Below are 22,877 nucleotides of genomic sequence, written 5' to 3' on the forward strand. Positions count from 1 at the left end.
CTGTGCACCATCACAATCTACCTGACCCCATCACACTGGGCTCCAACACTGTGGTGACTGATTTGCCCATGCAGCGTTGGTATGTTTAAGGTATGAAATAGCGAAGTGGCACTGCCACAAAATGGGAACTACATTGCCGCATAATCTGCCTTCCCTTGCTGCATGATTTGGTCAGGCTTGCCACGTAGTTTGATCTTCCATTGCCACATAAATGATGTGGCTACACCTGGATCTTAAATTGCCCACCTATCTATGACTTTTTACTGGGCACACATAGGTGCTGGCCGCTGCACTCATCAGAAGCTCAGAGGAGTTTCCACATGATAGGGAGATAAACATCTGCACAGTACCATCTACGAGGTGCCACAGAAATGTACAGAAACATGTACTTCTGGATTCTTGGGTCTAGTTGGAATGGGCGGTTCATAAACACATCTGTTGCTCTACACTGACACTGTGAGCATTTGTTGCTCTTTCTCCATCAGGTTTGAGTAGATACTCTGCCCTCCACCACTTGGCAGGTGCAGAGGTTTTGTACTTTTTTCTGCAGTGCAGTTTAAACTTTGTAAATCTCTGCACATGTCAGAACAGTCAATTATTCTGATCACATTATTCCCAAAACAATGTCAGTTCTCTTGTATCACAAAGTGATTCATTCAGTTTTAATATGGAATTTCTACTTTTCCCAAACAGATAATGCAAACACTGCCTCACGCTTCAGACCACGTTTGGCGTGGTTCTCCTATCAAATGTCTTTCTGCACAGCAAGGCAGTTTCAAGCCTGGTATGCCACAACAGATGCACAAAGAGGTGTGAATTCTCTGCACCTAAGTTTAATCAAGGTACACAAAAGGATTGACCTCACTTAAAGGGCCCCCTTTAATCTTCAGCTCCATCCCTCACCCATAGGATCTTCAAAAGAGCAATGTTTCAGGACATCTAATGAGCAGCCATTTGCTAAAATGTCTGAATTGAATTTGTAAAGGGAGCCATTTCTCCATCCCCCAGTTATATGGATGTTTGCGTCTACCGCCCTCCAGACTTTGGAATGTAGACAATACACTTCCACTCTCTGGGAAGATGTCCTCACTTTAAATCTTGTGTAAATGCAAAACAGAGGCATTCAAATGGCTACTCGGATTTGTATTTAGCCCCTTCGATGCTGATGTCGAGCTCAGCTCGTCATCAGCCACGGGGGGCGTGTTCGGATGACGAGCTGAGCTCGTCATCTTACGCTGCTTTTAGAAAAAAGCTGCGTAGGGGAAAAATAACGGCCGCAGTGATGCGGTTAATAGTGTGAGCCACACCTGAAGATTAACATCAGAAGGCACCCACTGCAGCATTTGCAACATCTGCTTTTCAATGCATACATGATTTCCCATGTACTTTCTCACACTGCTATGATCTTGAAGTTACTGCTTCCCCTGAATGCCGCCTAAAGCTCTTGATATTTCTCAACTTATGCATCTGCCTGTTATCTTTCACTTTCAATCCTTGAGCTAATCAACTGACCTGGCTGGATCCGTGGTCTAGCAGTAGCATAGCAGCAGAGAAATGGTTTACCTGATTATAGTGCCTATCAAAAATATCTACCATAGAACAATATTCACAAATAATTGATGTTGTTTTCTGTCTACATTCTGGCATGCTCAAACTGCATGCAGTCTCGAAAATATTCTCTCTGTTCCTGAAATCTGACATGGAAAACTGGCCTTTAATCTAAACTTCAGATTTTCACTTCTCCATTTTTACTCTTTCAAAGACCCCTCCCCTTCCCTTCCATAATCTGAATGCCTTATCCCTCTGAGCACAACCTACTCTAACACATTATTATCTATTATTGTATTTCTGCAAATTGCCCACAACTCATTTACAAGATCACCTCCTTCATGTGACAGTCATACCTAGGCAAACTAAGAATATCTAATATGCTCTAACTCCTCTATTAATCCCACCAACCACGTGCGTGAGCTCACACACCCCTACACTAATGATAGCAACTAACCACGTTTAACTTAGTATACCTTAAAGAAACTGCAATTACTATATAGAATGTTTACTTGGGTGCACAAGTCTAACCACAATAAAAAAAAAACAATAACACTGGACTAACCACTAACCTTGGGTTCCGGAGCAGTGTGCTGACTGATGTAAAGTGCTTCAACGCCTCATCAGGGATAGTAAGTGCTATATAAATGAACTTACAATTACATTTGATAAATGGATACTTTTAACACTGTGCTTTTTAATGCTTGGTAGAACTGAAAAAAGCACTGTCATTTGTTAGTGCAAGGTATAGAGTAAAATATATAAATCCAATGGCTATATTGCACAATATGGCACCAGGATTCAGTTTCTGACTTCATAGTTTTACCAAATGTTGTGACCTTAGGCAAATCATTTTACTTCAATGTTTATTTTTAAGCTGGTCATATTTGACAGCACCTTGAAGTAATCCAATTCACAGTGTAACTTATGTAAAACCTCTCATGTTTATGCTATTTTAGACTACAGTATTCCTCTCTCTATAACAACAATGTTGGCCATATTTCAGCAGCCCGTGATAAATGACTAGTCTCTTGGTTTACGCATGGTGTAAGTGTAAGTACAGGGGAGTTGGTTCATGAATGCTTCTACTCGTGTATTTTACAAACAAGCATTCTGACCTAATGGGCCTGATTACGATGAGGGCGGACTGACGTCTGCCCGACATCGCCGCGGTCTTGGGACCGACCGATCTCTAGTCGGTGGTCCTGACACTGCTATTACAATGTGACCGCACATACTGCAGTTGCATACTCCCATGTTTCTATGGGAGCGGTAGGGTGTTAAAATATCGATAACAAAAATATAGCTGACATAAATATCGTTGCAAAAATATCGTTTACAAAAATATCGACACCCTATACTTAAACAGGTAAGTACATAAATATCGACTCCAAAATATCGTTGTAATTAATATAGATGTAAAAAATATCGACTTTTTAAAATAATTAAAATTACATTAAATAATAAATAAATATAAGTACTATTAACAAAATACATTACATTACTTTTATTTTTTAACTATTTCAAAAAAATTTACTACACTTTTTAATTATAAACTTAATAAATGTGGACATATAAATTAATTTTACACATTACTTTATATAACAACAATAATACATATATATAATTAAAATACCCCTTTACCCAAAAACCCAAAACTGACCCTGAACCCTAAAAATACCCCTTTACCCAAAAACTGAAAACTGACCCTGAACCCTAAAAATACCCCTTTACCCAAAAACATTTTCACTAAAAAAATCCTGTACACACACCTAAAATTAATTAAAAAATTAACATAATTAATGACATAATTATTATTCAATTAACTAATTAAAATTAATTAACTATTATTTATTACACTATTTATATTTATTTAAAACATTAATTAATCTATTATTTCATTATATTTAAAAACCCCTTTACCCAAAAACTGAAAACTGACCCTGAACCCAAAAAATACCCCTTTACCCAAAAACTAAAAACGGACCCTGAACCCTAAAAATACCCCTTTACCCAAAAACTAAAAACTGACCCTGAACCCTAAAAATACCCCTTTACCCAAAAACTAAAAACTGACCCTGAACCCAAAAAATACCCCTTTACCCAAAAACTAAAAACTGACCCTGAATCCTAAAAATACCCCTTTACCCAAAAACTAAAAACTGACCCTGAACCCTAAAAATACCCCTTTACCCAAAAACTGAAAACTGACCCTGAACCCTAAAAATACCCCTTTACCCAAAAACTGAAAACTGACCCTGAACCCTAAAAATACCCCTTTACCCAAAAACTGAAAACTGACCCTGAACCCTAAAAATACCCCTTTACCCAAAAACATTTTCACTAAAAAAATCCTGTACACACACCTAAAAATAATTTAAAAATTAACATAATTAATTACATAATTATGATTCAATTAACTAATTGAAATTAATTAACTATTATTTATTACACTATTTATATTCATTTAAAACATTAATTAATGTATTATTTCATTATATTTAAATTACTTCCCACCCTACTCCCCTATAAACCCACAACCCGCTACGGAACTATTAATACTAAATTCAACTGAAAATACATTATTAAATAATAATATACTACTAAAAATACTACTTTGACTAAAAATAATCATTAAAAACACTACATTACTTATAATTATTTAAAAAACGATATTATTGTAAACTATGTTTTTGTAAACGATATTTATTACAACTATATTAATGTTAACGATATTACTTACCTGTCTGTCGATATTTTGGTCAGACGATATTTTTGTCATCGATATTTCTTCCTGTAGATATTTTTGCAGCGATATTTATGTTAGGCGATATTTTTGCGACGATATTCCTGCTCTGTACCATGGGAGCTTGTGCTGCAGCCGTAAACTGGTGGCAGCACAATCTCCCATACAGAAATGGGTGTTTCTGTTAATCCCTGCATGGCGTGGCAGCCACCTCAAGGTGCCCACCACATAGTGCAGAGATTAACAGTGGGGCACCATGCCCAGCGGCCCAAAACTGGAGGCTGCAGGGAGAAGGGGGAATTGCTAGGCGCCCTCAAAGTTGCTTTCCTACAGGCTTTCCATGTCTGAAACCCCGACATGGAAAGCCTGCCAGAAACCAACATCGTAATCTCGAGAGCAGGATTGCCATCCGTAGGGATTACGTTAGGGCTACGACTGGTCGACGGGAACCAGCCAGAATGACCTGCCGGTTTCACTTTTGACTACCGGAATTGTAATGCAGCTGTTGAAAGTGAAACCGAAGATGTCTGTCAGAAAGCCTCCGACCGCAGGACTCAGGCTTTATTATTATTATTATTATTATTATGTTTCTTATATAGCGCCTGAATCGACCCCCGAAGGGGTATCTCCGCGCTTGCCTTGGGAACCCGTCCTGACCGACATCAAAATCAGGATGAATGTGTATATGTAAAGCACAAACGGTTAGCTGGGCACTGAAAATGATATTTATTGCTAACCAACTTGTAGTAAATCCAATACACATCAGGTCATGGAATACCACACAACTCAACGGTACTCATCCTATCAACCTCAGAAAGATGAAAGGCTGAGTGAGGTTTGAACCTCTGACTTTGAGCTCAAACACAATACCCTAGAGTGGAGGCATTAGACCATAGAGGCATCCGACCAGCCACCCAGCCTGCTAAAACTTGGCTTCAGTAACCATCGCTCACTATAATGATGAAATGTGATACAGTAAATTCAACACTTACAAAAGTTTAAGAAACACATTTTTTTAAGTTGAACATCTTTTTCATATTTTACGCAATGCTCATTGTGTCATTTACAAGATAAATGTTTCGCCCCTGCTCAGCTCTCCATTTTATTGGGTGGCTTACCTCTCCTCATGAGTCAGGACACATGACTTTATAGAGGTCTTTGTACCATAAGAATGAGTGGTCTTTTAAAGAGGAATTAGGGAATACTTTGACAATCATTTTTTTCGCTAGTATAAGCAGGCATCGTCTGAATAGTAGGACAGCGTGCAAAGATAAACTGGCGCCAGCTTTACAACTCGCAGCACTGGGAGTGTGCTATTTATAAGCAATGATAAACAGCTATTTTCACAACCGCCCAATACTGGCAGTCCTGCGCATTTCTTGCTGCTGCCTCCTGATGCTTTGGCGTGGATGGGCCTCGCCCTCTCACTTCCCATCTATGCATGTATTATTCATGAGCTGTCCTTGGGTCTCTGTATCTGGAGGCATACGTTGCTCATCTGTGTTTACCGGTGAATGCCTTCGTTGCTAGACCCAGCCCTGTTACCAAGAAACAATTATGTGTTATCCGTTCCTTCTGTAATTATGCATGCGTTCTAGAATATTGATTGCAGGCTTGATAGATGGGCTGCCCTCCGCCAGTCATGTTCCATAAGACGTGTGGGAGGAGGTTTCCACACATGTATGTGCGCGCGCGCATGTGGGACTGTGTATCTTTGTGTAACCTGGGCAGCCTGTGACAGGCCCAGGGCCCCTCCCAGTCTATGACGCGCGGTTGCGCGTGGTGGGGGTCGGATGGGAGGGGAAGGGCGCGCTCTGGAAGCTCGCGAAAGGAGCGCGCGACGCAGCGGCGGGGCCGCCGGCTGAGGAGGAGGAGCGCGCGCTCGCCCTCCAGCGCTTCGCGCACAGAGAGGCGGGGAGCCTCGCGCAGCCCTCCTTATATCCCTTCCCCAGCCGCTGCGCCGCCCCCGCCTCCAGTGCGAGCACCTTTCCCCCCGCCCTGTTTGTTTTGTTTGCGTCTCCGCCCCCTGGTGCTCTGCTTTGCTGCTGCACCTGCCGCTGATTGACCTGGTCCTCTCCATCCCTCTCTCCTGCAGGACCAGTGTGCACCTCCAGCGGCTACAAGAAGGCGGATGATGAGATGTCTGGGGTTACCTCCTCCGCGGGCCCCGCTCTGGACGGGACAGCCCGGCTCATCCAGCTCAGCCCGCCCCAGAGCAGCAAGTTCAGAGACAACCGAGTCAGGTAAGGTTCCAAGGGGCAGGGCAGGGGACGCGCTCCCGCATCCACGGCCAGCATGCTGCCCGTGCGTTGCGGGCTGGCTGCTCACCACACATCACTACACAGCTGCAGAAAGTTCACACGAGGCGCCCGAGACACAAAGCGGGACAATCTGATCGCCCCACTGAACTGCATTGACCAGAATGCTTTGTAAGACTGAAAAATAGCATGCATTAGATTGAAAAAAATAATAATATGCACACATTGATACACCCCGGGCTTCCAAACTTTGTCTTACCTTTTGTTGCCCCTTGGCTCTGAAGTGGTCTCTGCAACATTGACATTCCCACTTACTAGGTCCCTCGTGGGCGCTGGGCACGTGAAGGTATGTTTACTTTTTGTGACAAGGTAAATCCATATACGCCATGCAGTCATACCAAAACGGGACTGATCTCAGCAGCACGCATGTAATGCTTCTTAGTATGCAGACGGAGAGGCGTTTGTCTCGTCCGTTCTCTGTGTCCTTTATACAACTTTATTTATGGGCACGCTTGGAAAGACATCAACTTTCGGTCTTGGAAAAATGCTTAAACGAAACGCACACCGCAGGAGACCACCATTAAAATGGGACAATGGGGCGCTGTGGGGTCATGTCAGACTTTCCTGCGCTGAAGTAGCCCTGGAGTGCAATGTACTGGGAAAATGCCAAAGTGACCGAATGGCCAGTCCGACTCAGAAGAGCATCAAAACTCTCCCTAAATGGCCTCATATACCAAAGAGCTAATAGATGAAGGCATGTCAGTGGCTGTAAACATTTGAGATTATAACGTGTAGGAACTTGTGGCAACCGCGTAATGTATCTTGTTTTTTCACTGTTCTATTGCTGTACCTCTTACTTTTGAAAGTCAAAATCAAGAATAAATAGTTAAAAAAACTTTGTTGGGCGTGGGAACTTTTAAGACGGTTTCAAAAGCTGATGCCGGGGAAGGGATAGCCACCACACCTGGTTTCAACCACAGCCTAGAACTGCCAACAAAACTGCTAATACAATATAACTTTTCATAATAAAAATGAAAATATCTGCCATGGAAATAGAGTATTCCCAATTTTCAAAACCTATGATGCAGAAAATGTAATGATTAACAAATGACCCGGGTCCTCTTTATTTGTCACATTAGCAAAGAATCTGGAGAAGCAGGCATTTCTCAAAAGTAGGCAGTACACGTGTTGGCAGTTTAAAGTCACTTAGGTGCTATCCGCTTCACTAATGTTAATATAAGGAGACTGAAATGGCACACAATAAATTTATAATGAATATCACTTCAGAAACAAATTTCTTCTGTACACTCGTTTTAAAATCAGCCCACATACCTGCCAGACTTATTCGATTAGAAAATAATAAACCTTTGGCTTAGACTGATAGTGGAGCTGGTACCGAGATGCAGCACCAGGGATACACACATGAGTGCATCAGCGATAGGTTCAACTAAAAAAAATGGGGGTGGGACACTGATAGCTCGCGCTTGGGTCTGGCTTAGTTTGAGGTGCTTTTGGTCTCTCTGAACTCAAAACAAGCTGAGCTTTCATTTGTCTGTTTCCTGACATTCACACTCCAACATCATGCGTTAAAGACAAAGCACTAACCTTTGATTTTATACAGGAGAGTGGAAGAGATAACCATCTAGTGGCTGAATTGCACAATATAAAGCCAGAAAACTGGGAGTAATCACGACTTCCATGATTGACCAAATTGTGTGATCCTAGGCAAATATTTTATTTCACCAGTCCTTCTTTTTCTTCATTATCACATGTGACGGCACCCTCAAATACATGAGTTCAGGATGTGCACTCTACAAAACCCTCTTGTTATTGACTTAATAGACCATACTGCTGCTTAATCAATAAATCTTATCTAAGCCACATATAGGATACACATTACAACTGATTTGGAGGACGGAAGAGTAGGAATGTTTCCAAGTTAATGTTTAAAAACTATTGTTTTTAACTAATACATCTCAATGCAGTGATATATTTGGATGTAATAAGACGAAACGCTTCAGTGTGTTAAAGAAATAAACTTTTTTGCATTTTGAAGAGACTGTATTATATTTGTACACAGTATATATTGCATGATTTACCTTCCAGATTTACCTTCCAAATATTTTCATGGTATGGCTCGTGCATGGGTACATGGAGCCAAGCCAGGCACTTGACTTGGCTCTGGCTTGGTTTCCATGTTAATTTGTTGGCCCTCTCACCTCTGCAACTAAAATTAGCTTTGATGTTTTCTTTGTCACCATTGAGCTATGTTAAGACAACATCATTTAGTTTGTATTTTCTAGCAGTTACACTGTATCAAGTTAAACAGGCCTTATCCAGATGTTGCTTGAAAGTTGTTAGAAACTGATTGTGTGAACACTTAAGTACTGTAAGTAGTTGTACGTCGGAACACTGGGGACAAAAATATTGTCCTATACAAATATGACGATTAGAATATCAGCTGCCATACTAATCACGAAGATACGTGTGCATATATTTGCTATTAGTACCTCCACAGGTTTGTACTGGCAAGATATACCACAGATGTGGAGTTAAGTATAGTACATCTACACTTACCTATAAATACTTACCTTCACAATATTCTGGTTACCATATTTTAGTATGACGTTGTTTAAAGCTCTGTGTTCTTTGTAGTATACATTGTTTTGCTGCCTCTGGGTGTCACTCTGTTGATAATAACAATGTTTTTGAAACTTCATTTATCCTGTAGAAAACAATTCATGTGTTTCTGTACTTGTAGAAAGTTACATTTATCAGTGATGTACAGCAGACTTTTGTTTCCTTCTGTAACTAACCTATTTAGGGAGTGGATTGGTTTATATATACCCAAGGCACCTGGAACTCTTCTAGCACAGAGAACCTGATTATTCTGTAGGGTTGACTAAATAACGCAGCAGGAAAAGGCAACATATGCAGCAAAATGCGGCTTATTCTATAGAAGTATTATTTTTGCTGTTTGACTGGGCAAACGTACTCCACTAGTGCCAATTGAAACACCAGAACACAGCAATCAGTAACTAAAGGTGACAAGTTAACCTTGGCCAAAGGATCTACAACTTTGTATCACCACTTATGACACTTTTAGTAACCTTTTTTTTGTCTGGATGAGCTAGAAACAAAAGTATCTTTGTTAAAATCTGCAATTTATACAGCTGAAGGAGCAATATGTGACAATTGCGGTAAACCCAGACTTATGCTGATAACACTGCAGTCACAACACCGTATAATTCCAGTGGCTCTGGATGTAGCACCATGTTTGTAAATGTTGGGTGGCAGTAACACTGTTATGTCGGACAGGAAAGCAAAAAAAAAAACAGCATCTTAATACAGTGCAAAGTCAGGTATAGATATACAACAGAGCATGTGGCAGTTACCTGTCCATGAAGGGGTATTGTCATGTTAACACAAATTATGTTCTTATGTGACATTTTGGCTTTGAGTCTCAAGTGATGATTTCTTTAATGCGGGTTGGAGCCACGGTCGTGAGGAGGTGCTGGCCTGAATTGGCAGTTGAAGTGGGTCCCAGTGGAGGGGTCCTGGCAGGAGGAAGGGGCAGGAATATGGTTGGTTAAGAGGACAGTTGGGGGGTGGAGGTGCTGATTATCTAATCTTGGGGTTCAGGTGGGCGCGTTCTTAGTCAAGGTGAAAGAGTTGTAACTGGGCTAACTCAATTGTCAGCATTACTAGGATGGTTGTAAGTCAAGTCGAGTCAATACCCTTGGGTTTGAGGGGCCCTGAATTGGAGTATGATGAACAACCAAGCTTGCTCTTTGGTCCCTCCTTTGGAGCAGAACTTGGTGGCCGATAGTAGTTAATAAACCTTCATCATACTCCATGTATTGTAGTGTGTGCTTTTTTAAATGAAAGAAAGGCGTCTTATCCAGTACCAATCCTGGCATTTATTTCAGCTTCTGATGGAGGTTCTTTTATGCTCTGATATTTCATCTCTCGAAACAACTTTTTTGAGACTGCAGTGGTTTGAAAAGGGTATTCTTATGATATTCTCGACAGAGTGATAAACTCAGGTCTTACAAATTGTTACAGCTCCTGACGAGTTCCATGCTTAAGTCTGCAAGCCGTGGCCACTTGAGGGTAGAGTACAATAAATCAGTGCTCCGTGTTATTGAAGTGATGCCCTGGAGGACGGAGAAGAACTATGGCATTTACTCTGCGGCATCTGAAGGAACACCACTGTTAAGCTTGGATTTTACAAATGTTCTATTTTTTGATGCTTGCTTAGTGGTTTATGTACCCCTGACTACCAGTGGCGGCCAGTGCTTATAGCAGGGAGGGGGGTGGACGGCATACAAATGCACCCATAAACATTGATTCGCACACATGCATTCACACGCCCGCCCATACTCCTATCCATTCACAACACTCACTCCCATATATTCATGTATGCACCAAACATAAACAAAAAAAAATCACTCTTTCCTGTGCAGCTCTGCTTTTAAGCTCCCTTATGGCTTGGGCCAGCTGCCTCCCCATAGCCAATGAGGGGAGGCAATGCTCCCTACTCATCACAGAGTGGGCTAGAGTCAGTAAATATTGCTGACCCTACCGCACTCTGTGACGAGATGTCCGTGATTGACACTCGCTCGGCCCTGGCCAATTCAGGGCTTACCACTGTAGTGGGCAGGTTTGAGGAAATCAGTGATGCTCCCCCTCGTCACAAGGGGGGGAGGGCCTCGAGGTGCCTTGCCAGGCTGAAGATGTCGCGCCCTCCGGAGCGGGGACATCTTAAACCCGGAAAATTCCGCTCAGGCAGTCAAGAGCCTGCACATTTAGCATTTGTCTTAAGTCATGGCTGCCTGACCTGAAAAGAAAGTGTTTGGAAGACACTCTTCTTTTTTGGGTTTAAGGGGAGGGTTTGTGGCCCCTTTGCGCATTGGGAAGAGCCGCACTGCCGACTACTAAGAAAAAAGCTTGGACTTTCCATGAACCATGACGAATGATGTAAAAGTTCCTCATTTTAGCATGCTCAAAAACAAATTGCATTTGTTGTAGTTGAAGTTGGTCGGTATTAATTCTTTGAATATGAAACACATTTTTAGGTCTTGTCTAGGCAACGCTTATGCTGTCTCTTCGAGGCCTGCTGTATTCAAGATATGGGCATAAAGTTCCACCCACTTTCCCTCCATCTTTTTAATTGGCTCCTATCTCTTTCCTTTGTAAATGGTGGATTTTCATTGGTCAATCAGCTTAGTAGTGCCTCCGTAGTACCACCTTGTCTCTTCTTGTAACCTCCCATGAGGACATCCCCGGTTACATGTGGTGTTACAGTTTTAATGACAGCGTCAGAGCACTATTTTCTTAAAGGTCTTCAGGCAGGACACACTCTTGGTCCTAAACAAGGATGGCAGTGATTAGTTTATTCATTAGCACATCTGACATTTATATGAGACCTTCTATAAATTTACCTTAATCAGCGCCACGCAGAGTACAACCTAATCCGGAATAAATATCATAATTCTTTTGTCACATTTCAAAGCTACTAATTGTATATATGGACATAGCTGTTTGGATGTACTCGTGTTACTGTCTTGCATGGAATGCATTATGGGTAGGGTGGGTTTAAATATTTTCTGCAGGGTGCGTTTCCATATGTGGCCAAAAGAGGTCTTATAGGACCTCTTTTGGCCACATATAGTACTGCACCCTGCAACATGGCTAGGCAAAAAATATTCGGTACAAAAGGGGGTGGTGATGGACGGAGCATCTGAATCAATCAAACACTCGCACCAGTCAAAAGATCTGGGTTTAATCCATCACCATTCTTTAGCCCACTCTGCCACCCCAGTTCAGACAAGGCTATATGCAAATCAGTCTGACCCTGTGCCTCATGGGAACAGTCCAGCCTGAACTGCCAAGCCATGTCTTCCCTGGACCGGAAACAAGCTTCCGAGGACCGGTTTATAATGGTAATAAATCAATCTTTGCAGGTGCAGTACCATATGTGGCCAAAGGAGGTCCCATCCTTTGGCCACATATGGTACTGCACCCTACAATATGGCTTGGTAAAAAACATTGCCATTGATAATGTCAATAACTCCAACAAATGCGAGACCAATTGCATTTCCAATGTAATGGGTCTCACATTTTTTTGAGTTAGAGCTGTTGTCGTTGAAAACGACAATGTTTTTTACTTTTGTACCATTGGCAATAGTGCTTTGCAAATATAATAACTCCACTGCAAATAAAAAAACAAAAGTGTAAACATTGTTATTTTCAATGGCAATAGCTCTAACCTTAACAAAAGTGAGACCTATTGCATTGCTCTTTGATTCAAATAGTATTTGGCAGAGGTCTTCAAACTGTCGGGCGCGCCCCCCTGGGGGGGCGCCGATGGGTTCCCAGGGGGGCGCAAATGCCTCTGAAAGTACATGTAAATGAAGATGGCCTGGAAGTGCGGCGATGTTAATTTGCTGCATTTCCAGGCTGTCTTCATTTACTCTGAGACAAAAAGTGTGAACTGTGATCAGTGGCGTGGGGGTGGGGGTCAGGGAGTGTGCTGGCAGGGTCAAAGAATTTGCAAAAAAAAAAAAAAAAAGCCCGATCTAGCCTCCAAGCTGTAGCAGTGTAGGCTATTTTTGTATTGCTACATGTTAACACGCTCTCTAAAAGGTGGAATGTTCGCTCGCTGTGTTCTATGTTTTCCATTGACTCTATGTAGTAGCAGTTAAAAGGGGTCTGAGATTACAAGGTGCCACAGAGGCGAAGTCTGTTCAGTGGGTGCTCCCCAAACCAGCTATTTAGTGCCGAATAGTCTTTAAAGGTCCTCCTTAATGTGGTGCAGCTGTTTAGAGAAGATTTATCCTCTGCATGTTGTGAGAGGAGCACTAACCAGCAAGTCCAAGCTGCCTTGCCAGTGCACGTCTTCAGCGATTGTCTTGAAGGCTCTGCGAGTTTTGCTGCGCGGTGAGGTCGAGTCCCAGGGCCACCGTGAGGCCTCGTCTGCATGTCTTGTCTCACTCCAGAGGGCCAGCACTGGAGGGCACGAGCAGGCCCACAGTCAGTGGTTGTATGTGAATAACACATTTTGAAAACTACCAAAAAGCAGTGTTTTACTTTCAACAAATGTGTCTATGGTTATTTGGCGACAGTCTGGAAGATTGTTACTCCATAAGAACAATATTCTAGCCATTGCGCTTCACTTGGGAGCCCATTGTCCTCATTTGTGAGCATTGTTTGGGCTCTTCATAATGAAAGAAATATTACTTTCTGATTATAGGCAAAAATAATGAAACGTGTGCCAGAGGTTTTCCATTCGTGACAGAAAACATTTGACCCGTGGAATAATTGGAGTGTGATTAAACTAACCAGGAAAATCATTGACTTGAATAAATTGAACTGAATCCACCATACTAATTTTCTGGTAGAAAACTAATATCACATATTTACAGGCTTTCTTCTTTCTTCAAACGCCAAGGCTTCCATGTTCTTGCTGCTTGTATCATCCATGTCTATACTATGTCAAATCTTTTCGTCCTTTTTTTCCATTTATGACCAAAACATAGCAATATTATATTCAGTGTTCTGTAAAATTAAATACTACCTTTTCTGGGTGCTCTTCTACAACTGTCAATAACACTAGGCCTTTCACTGTGCGCAACATCTGAATGCAATCTAAGCAAGTGTGAATTATACTTGGTTTTACCACACTCTCCAGTGTCTTTCATTGCAACTGACATTGGGTGCACACCAGGGCAACTTCTGCTTGTTTCCTGCTGAGAGTAAGGTAGCAAGGGGAGTGGGGTGAGAGAATTGGTGGGTTTAGTAATGTGTGAAATTCAAATCTTTGCAATCATGAATTTTTGAGCAGAGCTGCTGCAATAACTCATCAGGAGAGGACCACAATATGCTACAGGTTTCACTAAATTATGCAGCAGGAACAGGTAAATTATGCGGAACAATGCAGCACATTAAGTGGTTAGCATTACTTCATTATTTTGTCATTTTAACTCGTGGCAACACTGTCAAGGGAAATATTTCACCTCATGAGTTCAAGTTTAACACCCAAATACAGCAATAAGCAACTACACGATTACCGGTCAATCTTTGCAAAGGTCCTTCCACTGCTCCTGAACACTTTGCCACGTTTTAAGTAACTTTTGTTCCATTTGAGCTAGAATCAAGTTTTATTGTTGGAATCTGCAGAGTATGGATTATGTAGCAAACTCATAATTATGTGGAAAACGCTGCTGCTGCAAAAACCCATAAGTCCAGTGGTCCTGACTTTGAGGGACTTAATCAATTAACGGTGGTTTCTTCTTTAACATTCTGCACTACCACCCCACCTTTCACTTCAAGGCAGAGGCTCCTCACAGTCCGCATTAACCATTCAGGAGCAGTTTTTGTGTTAAATCTGAGTCCATGGGGTGGCAGGTAGAAGGCCAGCATGGTTGCATTCAGATGCAGAACACTAATCTTTTCAACCCCTGGGGACTCACTTTAATCAGTAATGGTCTAGGAGACAGAGGAAAGGATTGAGATTCATAGGTATTGTCAAAGAGAAGGCCCAGAATAGGGAGCACTGTATGGGTACTCATTTTTATGTTTACAAATGACTAGAGACAGCTTCTTCAGAGAGATACTCCAAAGAAGGGGACAATATAAGTGGACTCTCTTTTTTTTTTTTCAAAGGGCCATTGACTAGTGAAGCTGGAAAGGCTGCCAGGTGTGTAAGTGGCCACTGCTGGTTATCATTAAGGAAGCCGATGAAGCAGGACTGGGGCCCAGGGGTTTAAGGGGCCTGATGAATCACAATTATGGCTTTGTACCTTTAAAAAAAGGGCCTGCCGCCTTATTTTCCTTTCTAGCATTAGGACCGAGGTGATGGTCCGTCATGGTGAGGAAGCGGTAAAAGATGCAGAGGAGATAGCCTGCTACTTAGGACTGCAGTTATTATTGCAGCAGGTGTAGTTGCATTGGGGTCCAAGAGTGTGAGGGGCTCATCACACCCCAATTATGGGAATAAGTATGTTTGGGATAATACATGTTTTTGTTTGATGCACTTGCTGTTTTATAAATCTCATAGCTAGTGCGGTTTAAAAGCTATAGAAAAAGTTCTTCTGAAATCATCTCATAAGCCCTGCCCCCCTGTGCGCATCCATGCCCCTCCTGCTCCCCCAATCTTTGCAATACATTTTGGAGGGGGGCCGACCTCAAAACATTTCGCATAGGGGGGCCTCTGAGCAAAAAAGTTTGAAGACCTCTGGTATATGGTTTCAAAGTAAGAAGAGAGGTTGCCATTTGCATTTTAAAGAGGGGGAAAAAGCACAGAACGAATTAAAAAAAAGTTAAATAAATAGTCCATTGAGTTAATCTTCAAATTGTATGCTGCATTTAGTTCAAATCTACTTTTAAACTACTGTGTACTTTAATGTTATTTAGATAAAAAACATATTCTCTCAGTTTTATCTATTCTTAAACTTAGAGGGGAGAATGTTGAGATGAAGCCCACAACCTTACCTACAGCAATACTCTTTTTGAGAAGACCACCCAGTTCTTACAGTTGTTTCGATTGTACTCCGGAGTCACTAGAGGTTACCAGACAATGCATTTATTGCTATCCTTGCTGCTCATCCCAGTTTGCCAACGCGTAGTTCCCTCAGAGTGGCTATTGCCACAGTACCCTGCAGGCCTGGTCTCTGTATCTTGCTGTCTGCATGTACCTGTTTTATTACCTTTGATTGACCATCTCCTGTCACATTGCCATTCTAATTCCACCCTATAAGACCTCAGTTTTACAAGAATATGTTATAAGCCAAGGTTATTGGAAGGTTGAATCCTATGCAGGGTTACTCCTATTTTTAGTTACTTTGTTTCTGTTCCCTCTTTGTATTGAATTCCAGGCCCAACCTTCTTCTTACCTGCACCCCAGTCAGAGAAGCCCAAGTGTGGAGTTTTTCACCTGGTAGTCCCCAGTGTTTTATGCATTCATGCACGTCCTCCAGAAGCACTGTAATAGTGCCAAATATGGAGCTTACTCTGGTGGAAGAGTACATAGGTGTCGTATTTGAAATCCAATAGTCTCTAACTCTCCTGCACCTAGTGTAGTCAACTAATGTGGCATAGGACCACATTCGTTGATTATTTCCCAGTTGATTGTCATTTACCTTTAGTTGCCTTTTTGAGACTTTCTCTATCGTTGTGTTCTTTTAGGAAGAGTTCATTCTCTGACCCATGGTTACCCACGGTAATGAGTCTCACATTGACAACTGTTGTCTCTGTTACCCTTCTGTGGTCTTGTGTGGGTGTTCGCCTCATCCTGGTTACACTGGTGCACTCCTTCCGATCCTTCAGCTCAAGGCCAGACTGGCCATACTAGGCTTTGGGTGTTTCCCCAGGAGGCTGGAAGGTTTGAGGGGCTGCTTTTGTTACTTGGGGCCGGTTTTGTAGTGGTGCAGCAGTTTTAAAAGCACTGTAGACTTCCTTGTATATCCAACAGTTTTCAGGCAACAATAAAAGTGGCAAGATAATTCTTGTGAATAATGTACCTGCTGGAGAGAGATCAGAGTTTTGTCTAGTGGCAGTTTTAACTCATCTAAGGTAGTGCAGAGGGTTAATGTGCCTTCTGCAAAGAGCATGTACTATGCAGATCACAGAACAGTATTTTATATACATAGTTCAGTGAGTTACTGAGTTTTGTCACAGAGATCCTCTTGTTACTGTGCCGTTTATAAATCACATTTGTAATCTAGGTTAGAAATGTATGCTCTTTTCCCAGTCTTTCATTATCCTAATATTCAGTGGCGTAGCTAGAGCTTCTGCTGCCTAGGGTGGTCCCTGAGTTTGCCTCCGAGTGACAGCCGGTGCAGGTAAGAGAGTGGGGGGGGGGGGCGTGCAATTGAAATGAAGGGCTGAAATGCTGCACCCCCCCCAAAAAAAAGGTGCTGCCCAGAGCTGACTGCCCCCCCCAACTCCATTCCTAATTTTGCTAAAAAGGTTTTCTTTGAGTTGAAGAAATACATTCTTACTAGTAAAGTCAACCCTGAGCAGTGCATTACATCCCGAATCCTGAGTTTGCGCTTCCACAGACCAATGGCTCTTTAAACATGCCTACCAGTATGGATGACGTGTTTATCCTACACTTTATAGTCCCCTTTATCTTATGTAACATTTCCTATACACAGACTTACACACGTATGATTCATTGTCTCTGCATGTGTGCGAGATGTAAAATGCTCCAACACCCTACACTGGCACGGAAGGTGATATAAAACAAACAAAATACATTTGCGAGAGGGGCTATGGAGGTATAAGAGGCACTGTTGGAGGGTGATAGTGAGGGAGTCACTGAAGAGCCCCAATAAAGATCGGCACATCCTGGTGAACTGTAAGGTCATCATTTACTATGCTTTAAAAACGAATACAATTGAATATATAATGAAAAATGTGTTGTAGAATGCACCATTTTTTCCCAAACTATCTTGGGAGGAGAACCGAACGTCCATATAGAGGTCGGGCTCGCTCGCTTCCTTCACTTGATATGCACCATATTGGGGCTGGTCGGACAACAGTTGCCAGGCCTGCTTTGGGTTCCTAGTCCGGCCCTGCTTGAACTCCCCTGACACTTTCTGCCTTACTCTGCTGACTTGCTCAGACCAAGCCTAATGCTCCTGGTGAAAATCCCTAGCCGTGCTCCCATGCCTTAGTCCCTCTTTCCTGCTTCTGATGGGAAGAGTAGTCCGAGTCATTTTTTACTTCACCTCACTCCTCTACGGCCCTCTCATCTTAGCATTTGGGTACCCCTGACCCAGCACTTCTGCTGTGAAAAATCTCAATCTCCATCGTCTGTAGGCATGTGCAAAATTGCACATTTTTCCATAACATTTTTCGAAGTTTAAAAAAAAAAAAAAAGATTTTATTTGTCAAAATAGCACATATGACGCAGACCTCTGAGTCCCAGAGACAGCTGCCACATAAAAGATACAGAAGTTGACTTTGACCATTTTACATATGTAAGGACAGGAGAATATGAAATGCAATACAAATAAAATCAATCCCTGCAAACATCCAACTATCTCTCCTTCCTCCTCACCCCGAGCGCACTGTCTCCTTCTTCTGGAACTGCATACCACTGACCCAAACTGCCATTGATCTGCACAAGAGCTCAGCATTCACAACACCATTTTCTGCTGAGAAATTGCAAGCCACACATAAAGAAGCGCAAGGAGCCGGAGAGGCCATGGTTACTCTGGGTCTCAGCTTCGTTCCCCCCGTGGCGGCTCCAGCTCCAGGCCTCGATAATCCACCCAGCGCCTCCAGATCTTATAGTGCTTTCAAGGGCACCCTCTAGATTAAAAAATGGGGATCTCTAGGCCCATACAAAAGTCCAGACCTTTTTTCCAAATCGATTCCGAGGGGGCAACCACTGCTTTCCAGGGTCTGGCTGTATCTCTCTCCGCTAAGGTAAAGTCTAGGAGCATGGAATGTTGGTTATAGATGTTGCCCCCGATCCCTTCCATCGGATGAAGGAGAACAAGCTTCGGTGAATGAGAGAGCTCCCACCCCAAAACTTCAGAGAGACAGGCCAGAACCCACCTCCAGAATCGTGGTAGCGCTCTGCAGTGCCATATAGTGTGTAACAGGGTCTCCTCTTAATGCCTGCAGCGGAGACACACCGGGGAAGCCACTAAGCCCGCCCCCCCAGAGCCTAATCCTCGTAAAATTAACCCAATGGAGGAATTTAAATTGAATAAGCCGCAGGCTCACCACATTCTGTCCAGTCCTCTTCTTCCATCTGACCCACATCACCCTCCCAGGCCTCCCTCAGACGCTGCAAAGAGGCGGGAACAGTGCGTAACCAGGGACTGATAGATTTTGGAGATCTTATGGTCCAGGAGGTCCCCCCCTAAATACCTTAACTTCTACTGGGCTAAACTCCGGCAGTGAGTCCAGACCCTCCAAGCTGGGAGAAATAGAATTCAAAAATTGCAAAAATATTTAAAGAACTGAGATTTTGGCATCTGGAACGCCGTCTGAATTTCTTGAAAGGATTTCAAAATTGTGCCGCGCATAACGTCCCCCAGAGTAGATAAACCAATGTTGTCCCAATCGCGAAACCCGGAGAGACTCCACGATTGCGGAAAGCCGCCGTTATACCATAATGAGGTCTCCTGTGTCAATCTATTTCACCAGCGCATTCTTCGCAATGCCTGCCGAGAACGCTGAAAAACAATCTGTGTGACAGAGGGAAGGAGATGCCTCAACGGAGCAGAGTACAGAATAGTGTGTAGGGACTGGTCACCCATGCAGCGCTGCTCCACTGCATATGCCGGGTCTGCCCTGTCTCCATACCACCACTCGTTTAAGACAAGTTGGTGCAATACAACATAATAAGACCAAATATCGGAGGTTACCAGCCCCCCGCAATACGTAGATAGGAAGCACGTCCGGAGCGCCACCCTCATCTCCACACCATCCCAAAGGAACAGAATTCGCCTGCCTGAACCACCGTGGGGGAATCGGATTGGGATGATTTTGTAATTGATACAGTAGTCTCTAGAGCGACACCATCTTAAAAATGGCTGACCAGCCATGGATGGACAAGGGCATGTGGGACCAGGTCTTAATATCCTCATACATCCGCTCCCATACAGGTGCAAGATTTTGCTTCCAAGCCGTGGTGGGAGAATCAGACAAATCTACCCCAAAATATTTCATGCCCCCCTGTACCACCTGTACCGATGATGCCCAGGAACCGAGCTCGCCCCGACCTCCCAACACCCACTGGATGGACTTCCGAGGGTTCATATATGTAGACCCGACGTTTCCCCAAAGATCTGCTTGATACGCAACAACCGAGGGCCTGTTTGTTCCAGGTTGGTAAGAAAAAACAAAACATCGTTAGCGTAAAGGGCGATGCGATCGGACAGTCAGTGCGCCCATTTGAAACCAGACACCTGAGCATCCATCTGCACCCAAGCAGCCAAGGGTTCCATTGCTAGAGCAAAAAGATATGGGGCTGGCGGACACCCCTGCCTGGTGCCCCGCCCCAATGGAAAATGCAGTACAAATGAAGCCCGCCACTCTCACCAAGGCCGTCAAGTCAGTATATAGCAGGGTGAGATAGGCCAGAAAACGCAGTCCGAAATTCTGGCACCGCAGGAGCGCAAATAAATAGACCCAACTCAAGGAATCGAACGCCCTATCCATATCCGCCAGCAGAAGTGCAGCCTGTTCTCCCAGTCCCTGGATCTTCGCAACCGCCACATGCCCCCACCTATTATTATGGCAGGTTGCACGATGGGGCATGAACCCAGCTTGGTCCGGATGTACCAGCAAGGCTATGTGGGGGCGGAGGCAGTTCGCCAGTGCCTTAGCTAATATCTTGGCCTCCATGTTTAGGAGAGAAATAGGGCGACACGAAGCGTGGTGTTCTGGAGGTCTACCGGGATTATGAAAGACTACTATCTCCGCTTGTCTCCAGTCACTTGGCCGACACCTCCAGTCCCTGGCCTCCTCCACCACCCTGCGGCAGTGAGGCCCAAGGTGCAGAAAATATTTTTTTTAAACATTTGCATGGAGAGCCATTTGGGCCCGGGGCCTTGCCAGAATTAGGATCTCCCAGGGCCGCCCCCAGTTCCTCTTCAGTAAGCGGTCCATCCAATTCTTCTCTAATTTCATCTGAGAATGCTATTGGCAGGAGATCGTCCAAGAAATGATCAATGACTTCCGCTGGGAGGCATTCTGTAGAGACATATAACAGAGCATAATACTCTGCAAAACTACGTGAAATAGCCAACCCACCCGACACAGGTAGCCCATCTAATCCCACGACACCCGGGAGAGCCTAGGGGCGAAGCGAGCCCTGACACCAACGATTCAGCATTTTACCAGATTTGTCGCCCCATTGATAAATACTACTACAAGTACTGAGACAAGCCTGGCGTGCCTCATCTAAAAGAATATGAGAATATTCCTGCTGAGCTAGCAGTAATTGATGTCGAGCCAGCCGCACACCCTTTTCCCGGCCATGCGCCTCCAACTCAAGAATAGTAGCTTCTGCGCAAACCAGGGTCTTTCTACGCAGTCTTTGGGACGTAGCTCAAAAGAAGATGTCTACCCACGAATGGTGGGCTACAAGGCCTCCCAAAGAGTACCAGCCCCCGAGACTGAACCCAAGTTAATGGCCAGTTATTAATCAAGGGCATCTTCCATTCGTTCCCTGTAATCCTCCTTCTGAAGGTTCCACACTGATAAAGGCCATCGGAATGGCCCACAGGCCCCCCGGCTTGTATATTAAGTGCCACTGGAGAGTGGTCGGAAAGTCCCCACTGGAGAATGTCCGCCACCACTACTCTGCTGTCTAAGACACATGGAATAAACAGATAATCTAGGCGGGAGAAGGAACCATGGACTGCCAAAAGATACGTATAACCCTGTGTACTACCATGCATCCTGCGCCAGATGTTGACCCATTCGAGACTCGTCACTCATGAATATAGTTTAGTAGGATTGGGGGGCCTCAGATAGACCCCCCCGACCTCCATCTGTCTCAGGTCACATCCATCACAGCATTCCAATCCCCTCCCACAACCTCAAGGCCCTCTGGTATCACCGACCACAGGGTCATAATTATATCGGCCAGCCCACAGGTGATGCTCCCCAGTACCAATATCTCATCCCCTACCGTGCCCTGCACAAACAAGGACCTGCCTTGAATATCCCCTCAAGTCTTAACATGTGTGTATGCAACTCTATGGTGTTTTAAAGTAGCAACCCCTCTGGAACACCTCACAAACCCGGAATGAAAGGCCTGTGTAAATCCGAAGTGCTGGAAGCATAGTGCCTTAGTCCCCATGAGATGGGTCTCCTGCAACAATAATACATCTGCGCGGGTGCGCTTGGCCGACTTCAGAATAGCCCCCCGCTTGATCTTGTCGAGTGCCCCTCTAACATTCCAGCTATGGACTCTAATAAGACCAGGGGCCTCCCGTGTGCCAGCAGACATTCCTTTTCCATGTAGGTCCTATACAGCACAATGGCAGCATCAAGACTCTTCCGCCAAAAGCAACTAAGCCCAGAACACAGGTAGACAGTGCAGCAACCTCGCAAACACCCCCCAAAAACACAACCCAACAACTCTTCCCCCCACCCTGTACCTCCAAAACAATGAAGTACTTGTTGCGGCAGGCAGAGTAGGCTGACCCCAACAGGAGGTCCCACCCCTCATCCGCCAATGGATCCCCAAGTCACTGCCCATTGTCTAGTGACCTTCTCTTTATCTGTGGAGCCCCACGGAGAGACTGGCCATCATACACGCCGCTTCAGTCTATGAAGAATGTTCAAATTCG

The 22,877-nt window shown here is 43.9% G+C and overlaps 1 protein-coding gene across 1 annotated transcript in view; it reads left to right on the forward strand.

The window, feature by feature from the left end:
* Positions 1–22,877, forward strand: part of ATP8A2 (ATPase phospholipid transporting 8A2) — a 2,134,099-nt gene that overhangs the window by 350,191 nt on the left and 1,761,031 nt on the right. Inside the window, exon 2 of the mRNA XM_086935178.1 lies at positions 6,390–6,537. Coding sequence (XP_086791304.1) covers positions 6,390–6,537 — 148 coding nt within the window. The remainder of the gene's footprint in view (positions 1–6,389; positions 6,538–22,877) is intronic.

The sequence above is a fragment of the Lissotriton vulgaris genome, chromosome 8 (assembly GCF_964263255.1).
Source record: "Lissotriton vulgaris chromosome 8, aLisVul1.2, whole genome shotgun sequence".
Taxonomy (NCBI): Eukaryota; Metazoa; Chordata; class Amphibia; order Caudata; family Salamandridae; genus Lissotriton; species Lissotriton vulgaris.